The sequence below is a fragment of the Pterocles gutturalis genome, unplaced genomic scaffold (assembly GCF_000699245.1).
Source record: "Pterocles gutturalis isolate BGI_N339 unplaced genomic scaffold, ASM69924v1 scaffold32885, whole genome shotgun sequence".
NCBI classification, from domain to species: Eukaryota; Metazoa; Chordata; class Aves; order Pterocliformes; family Pteroclidae; genus Pterocles; species Pterocles gutturalis.
This window is the reverse complement of record NW_010141935.1, coordinates 3,488-9,315: the sequence shown is the minus strand read 5'-3', so window position 1 is coordinate 9,315 and position 5,828 is coordinate 3,488. Positions and strand designations below refer to the sequence as shown.

Sequence of the window (5,828 nt, the reverse complement as noted above, 5' to 3'; positions counted from 1 at the left end):
GAGTCAGGAAACCCGCTGCTGCTCCCCCAAAGCCCCCCGTCCCCCCCAGACAGCCCCCACTCCACAGCCCCTGCTACCTGGGAAAGTCTTCTCCACGAAGACCTTGAAGGCCTGCAGCTCGCCCTCCTCCTCGCTCCGCGTTTTGGCCAGCAAGTTGTAGCCGCTGCCGAATTTGCTTTTCAGGTGCTGGGGGCTGCCCAGGCACTTGAACTGCCCGTTGACCATGATGGCCAGGCGGGGGCACAGCGCCTCGCACTCCTCCATGCTGCGGGACGGAGAGGACACGGTCAGCGGGGCGGAACACGCAGAAGCTTCGGGGAAGGGGCTGGAGGTGGATTCCCTCCTCTTTGGGTTTTCGGAGGAGGGAGATTTAGCTCAAGGCATTATTTTGTCCATACAATTGGCTCAGGAAGCACCAATCTGAACCACTGCTTCTCTCACCCCACCGCCTCCCGGTCCGAGAGGCTTTGCTAAACACTGCGGTTTGATTTTTTTTTCTTCAACATGAACATTTGCAGGCAGACTGTGCTCTCTCTCCTCTCCCTGCCCAGAAAAGCAATCTTGCTGGAGGCACTGCGATTTCTCCATCTGATGGAGCCACCCTCCTGAGAAACACTCTGGGGGTCCTTCCCTCCATCAGAGTCGCATCCCCTCCCAGGGGATCCCCCCATTTGCTTCCCCCAGGCAGCTCGCCACGAGCTCCCAATTTGCAGAGAAAAAATGGGATGGGGAGCGAGGAAAAAGGACAGAGAGGACGGGGGGGTTTGACAGCACAAGTCAGCCCAGCTCTAGGGCTTCTTGTACCGCACCAAAAATCCTGTGGTTATGTGATACAAAGTGCCGGTGAGACCCACCGCCAAGGTTCTGGAGGTGGGTCCCCTCCCCTGGACCCCCCCACCCTCCTGGCCACTCCCTGATCTCTCACACCAAGCCCTGCCCGGACAAGTGTCACCTGTGGGAGGTGAAGATGATGGATTTGCCACACTCCCGTGTCCTTGTCACTGCGTCCCAGAGCAAGCGCCGGGCCACGGGGTCCATGCCGGTGGAGGGCTCATCCAGGAAGATGACGGGGGGACCCCCAATGAGGGCAATGCCAGCGCTCAGCTTCCGCTTGTTCCCGCCGCTGCAGAAAGGATGGGGACAGGGACAGAGACCCGCGATGAGCTCAAGGAGAGCCACACAAGCCGAGGGGCAGAGCGGACGGGGCGTCTCCACGTCTCCTCTCACCTGTAGGTCCTGACGAGCTTGTCGGCGTGGGGCTCGAGGAGCAGCCCCCGCAGCATGTTCTCCACGCAGCTGCCGATGTAGCGCTCGGGGATGCCCCGCAGCCGCGCGTACATGCTCAGTGTCTCCCGGCCCGTCATGTGGTCCAGGAGGGCATCGAACTGCGGGCAGTACCCGATCCGCTGCTGGACCTTGGGGCAAGAGCAACCCAACGGGGATTAGCTACAGGCAGGTCTCTGCAAGGAGGTGGTCAAGCCAGGAGGTGCCTTGGCACGCACAGGGCTCTGCTGCAGCCCTGCAAGGTTTCTGCTCAAAGCGACAGGGACTGAGCTGCGGCTCCGAAACCGCAGGTGCAACGAGACGGGAATTCCCCCGTCACTGAGCAGCCGGTCTGGCAGGGACCTTGGGACAGCAGCTGTGTGGTCTCACGCTGCATTTCCCAAGCTGGTTCCTCATTGTGAGGGAGCATTTCGGGTGGCCCAGGCTCTCAGGAGGAGGAAGGCACTGGAGGATCTACACCTTCCCTGTGTCCTGGGCTCCTCTGGGGACAAGAGCCCAACAGCAGGCAGGGTCCCAGGGCAGGAAGCAGCAGGACCATGGGCAGGCTCTCCCCATGTTCTCCTTGCCTGGCATTGTCTGGGGTTGACAGTGGTAGAGGCACAGAACCATGGAAGGGTTTGGGTTGGAAGGGACCTTAAAGATCATCTCGTTCCAACCCTCCTTGCTTTTCCAAAGGGAATTCCCAGCAAGGAGACCTCTAGCAGGGGTCTGGAAAGGTTTGACCCGCTTGTTTTAGAGAGATCGTCATCTGACTATGATCACTAACTCACATTTTTCACATTTCCAACTATGGAGCTAAGCCCTTTGATGGTTTGCCACCCTCGCAAGGTTTGGCTTCCATTGGTTTCATCTCTGTTGTCCCAGTGGAGGGGGGACTGCTTCCAGGTGGCCAGGTGATGGAGAGCTGGGCCAGACCAGGACACAATGTCCCTGGGATATTACACCCACCCTTGGCAAACACAGCCGTGTCCTCCTCACAGGACCCTGCAAGGTGGCCCAGCCCCAGCAAACGCAGGACCGTGTGTAACGCTGCCCTCCACCCCCACAGCCCTCGGTACCTTCTTGATGTTGGCCAGGATGCTGTGACCATCCACAAAGGCGTCCCCCGACGTGATGCTCTCGTCACCCGTCAGCATCTTGAAGGTGGTGGTTTTTCCTGCCCCGTTGAAGCCCAGGAGGCCAAAGCATTCCCCTTTGCTGACTGCCAAGGAGATCCTGTCCACCGCCAGCAAGGACTCCCGGCTGTCGTAGACCTGGTGGGGACACAAGCTGTGCTGGTCACCGCGTGTGCCCAGCGCCTGAGGGCACGCCAAGGCAAGCAGTGGCTTTAACGGGACCAGGGCGCAGCTGGCAGCAGGGTGCAGAGGAAGGGCCAGGCTGTCCTCACCTTGGTGAGCTCCTTGATGACCAGAGGGCTGCTGAGAGATGACAGCAGCTCCGGCGGTGACTCCAAAACCTTCTTCCTCTCATCCGCCACATCCCGGTCCTCTGGCAGCACAGACACCCTGTTCAGCAGTGCCACCTAAACACGGAGGAGATAAAACCCCCTTTGCCACCTGGCTGCTGTGGGATGGGTGGGTTCCTCCAGGCTGACCTGGGGAACGCGCTCCCAGCCTGGGCAGGATCCACCTCTTCCATCGGCCACCTCTGGGGACACCTCGCTCCCTTTGCCAACACACGCATCCAACAGAACCTGCCCCACCGAGCAACCGGCTCCAGGGATGCTCCCCCAGGAAGAAGACTGAGGTGAAGGAGCAAACAGCCCATGGGGTTTGGGACCTACAAGTGATGCTTTGGGCAGAATCCTGAACGGTGGGAGAAGCAAGATTTGCCTCCCTGAGTGCTGGAGCTGAGCGACTCCACAGACCCCAGGAATTGGAACAAGACCCAAGCGAGCAACACGGGCACGTCCCCAGGTCGCAGGGACTCCTGGGCTTGGTTTGACCTTACTTCTCCCTCCCACACGCTTCTGCTCACCCATTTCCGCCGCCTGCAGATGGTGCAGACCAAAGTTCTCAGTCTCCAAAGAAGGTTTGTCTCAATGAGGAAAAGGAGGAAGAGGAAGGAGAAACCCTGGATGGTCAAGGAGGTCAGGTATCGTCCGATTCCAGGCGTCTCCCAGGAAAAGTAGTTCATCTGATAACTGATATCTGAGGAGGGATGGAACAAAACCAAGACTTGGATCAATCCACGCTCTGGGGAGGGGAAGATAAGCTCCGGAGAGAGCTGTGAGCCCAAAGCTTTGCCAGGCTCATCTCCAGCCCACGCTGGGCTCCCTGCCCACAGCTCTTTCCAACACTTCCCACAAGAGAATTCAGGTCTGGAGGGGATCCGGCAGAAGATGCCCAGGGGAAGCATGCAGAGATCAAGTCACTCTTGGGACTGGGATTTCTTTACTTGTCTATGAAACCTTCCCTAGCCCACATTTTCCTCCAAATCATCAGCAAGGAAAAGATTCCTTAATTGGATCACCGATGAATGTCAAATGCTGCCCAGTTTTTGCTTTAAAACGGTACCTGGAGCTACTGCCCAGAGTTGGGTTGGAGGCCCCATGGTACTGCCCAGCTCCACCACCCACCCCAGAGACCCCCCCGGTGGGATGGGCAGGTGAGGACCAACACCGAGACTCACTGAACGCCTTGCAGATGAAGATGGCTTCGACGGAGGAGGTACAAAACTGAATGAACTCGTAGTTCTGGTAGAAATCACTGATGCACTGGCCCAAGCAGTAATTGGGTAAGACGAGAAAGACTTTATCCAGGGTTTTGGAGAGGTCCACCAAGCCCAGCTCTGAAAGAGGAGCATAGGAGGATCAACACATTGGAGCTAGCTGGTTTTAGAGAAGGGCCCTGATACTTCCAAGTTCAGAAGGAAAATCAACAAATGTCACATTTAACGGGCAAGAATGGACTGTCATGGGGGTTTTTTAGCTAGGGTGGGGACAGTCCTGGGCTGAAAGGGTCCCCTTGGGGGCTGGATCTCCTCGGTGACGGCAGGGTGCAGCGCTGGGCAGGGACGGAGGGCAGCCACCCACCTGGGATGCTCATGATGGTGACGGCGAGGAAGGTGGCTGTCCCCGAGAGGATGTTGAAGATGGTGAGACGGGTGTAGGCCGTGGCGGCCACCGAGAAGAAGAAGCTGAGGAGGTACATGAGGGGGATGATGGCCCAGCCGTAAAGGAGGAAGATCAGCATCACATCAACGAGGTGACTGTCTTGGGTGAAGGCTTGCACGTCAAAGGCTTGGAATATCACCTGGGACACAGCAAGGTGAGGAGAATGCACGTTTTCTTGACTGCAAGTGATGTCTCCTTGTCTCAATGGTCATGGCAGCACCGCTCTGGCTCAGACAACCCCTCCCAGACGGCTCCTCCCAGCAACCCATGCCTGTCCCCATGGGAAGCCCTCTTCCTTCAGACTAGGATGCAGATCTGGGAATTCCTCTCCATGCTCCCATGTATTTGAGATTTTCTAGTGCCCACACCCAAGCGTTCAGGTGCCAGAGGCTGGAGCCAACTGACCCAGCAGGTTGGCCATGGCCCAGCTCCCAGCAGGACCATGGAACAGCCTTCTTGCTGGTCCTTTCTATGAACTGAGACAGTGCCAAAGCAGGGTGGCCTCATCCTTTTCCCTCCACCTGCACACATCCCAGCTCTCCCAGAGGAGCAGCGCCCAGAGCTCCCACCCAAGGGGAGGACAGGAGGGCGTTGGGATGACTCACCAGCATCAGAGCACAAGGGATGAGGAAGTTGATGACGTCCCAGAGCAGGGCGGAAAGCCAGAAGTTGACCACATAGACGCCGCTGACGAACTGGACATGCTTGGCTTTGATGGCCCGCTCGCTGACCAGCAGCAGCGCGAAGGTGCTGGCCAGCGAGGCCATGCCGTACAGCAGGTTGATGGCGATGGCAAAGCCTGTCTGGCCTCTGCGGGGAGAGCAGCGGGGCAGATGAGGACAGGGACAGCTCGACAGACCAACGCTGAGGCTACGCGGGGACAGCACACCCACACTGCACTTCTCTCGACGGCTACGCTCACCACTGAGCCAGCACGCAACATGAACACCCACAACCAAAGCGCATCTCGGTGAGATGAGCGTCTGCCACGCACAGCCCTCCTGGCACAGCACACACCTCCGCCCTGCCTTTGTGAGGTCCCACGCACGTCCCCTCCCGTACGGGGGAGGTTCAGAGACCCTGGCTGTAGGGTTTTGCGGAGTGGGTGGTCATACAGCCCCCTCTGCTCCGAGCACTCGGGGAACAGCTCCAGAGGGGAACACCCACCCGCCAAGACACGTGCATGGGGTCGGGCGGCTGCTGGGCTCAGGCAGGTAACTCATCTCCCCAGCTGTGCTCTCCTGACCTTCCGAGCACAGTCACAGCTACACTCGGGGCTGAGAAGCTCAGCCCGGCCCCTCCGCTGACACCAGCACCAGTCCACACCCGCGGAAGCCGCAAGCCCTCGCAGGAAAGCAAGCGCCGTGTCACCAAACATACTCCATGAGCTGGTCTTTGGCCTTCTCGGTGATGTTGCGTGGCTGGGGGT

At 58.8% G+C, this 5,828-nt stretch overlaps 1 protein-coding gene across 1 annotated transcript in view; it reads right to left on the bottom strand.

Moving 5' to 3' along the window:
- Positions 1-77: 77 nt before the first annotated feature.
- The window catches only part of LOC104469633 (ATP-binding cassette sub-family A member 3-like), a gene marked incomplete at both ends in the record, with an annotated part of 9,234 nt that continues 3,483 nt past the window's right edge, over positions 78-5,828 (bottom strand). The window contains 10 exon segments of the mRNA XM_010084211.1: positions 78-265; positions 953-1,123; positions 1,228-1,415; positions 2,343-2,537; positions 2,672-2,806; positions 3,262-3,434; positions 3,916-4,074; positions 4,319-4,538; positions 5,005-5,209; positions 5,780-5,828. The exon segment at positions 5,780-5,828 is cut by the window's right edge and continues 210 nt beyond it. Coding sequence (XP_010082513.1) covers positions 78-265; positions 953-1,123; positions 1,228-1,415; positions 2,343-2,537; positions 2,672-2,806; positions 3,262-3,434; positions 3,916-4,074; positions 4,319-4,538; positions 5,005-5,209; positions 5,780-5,828 — 1,683 coding nt within the window.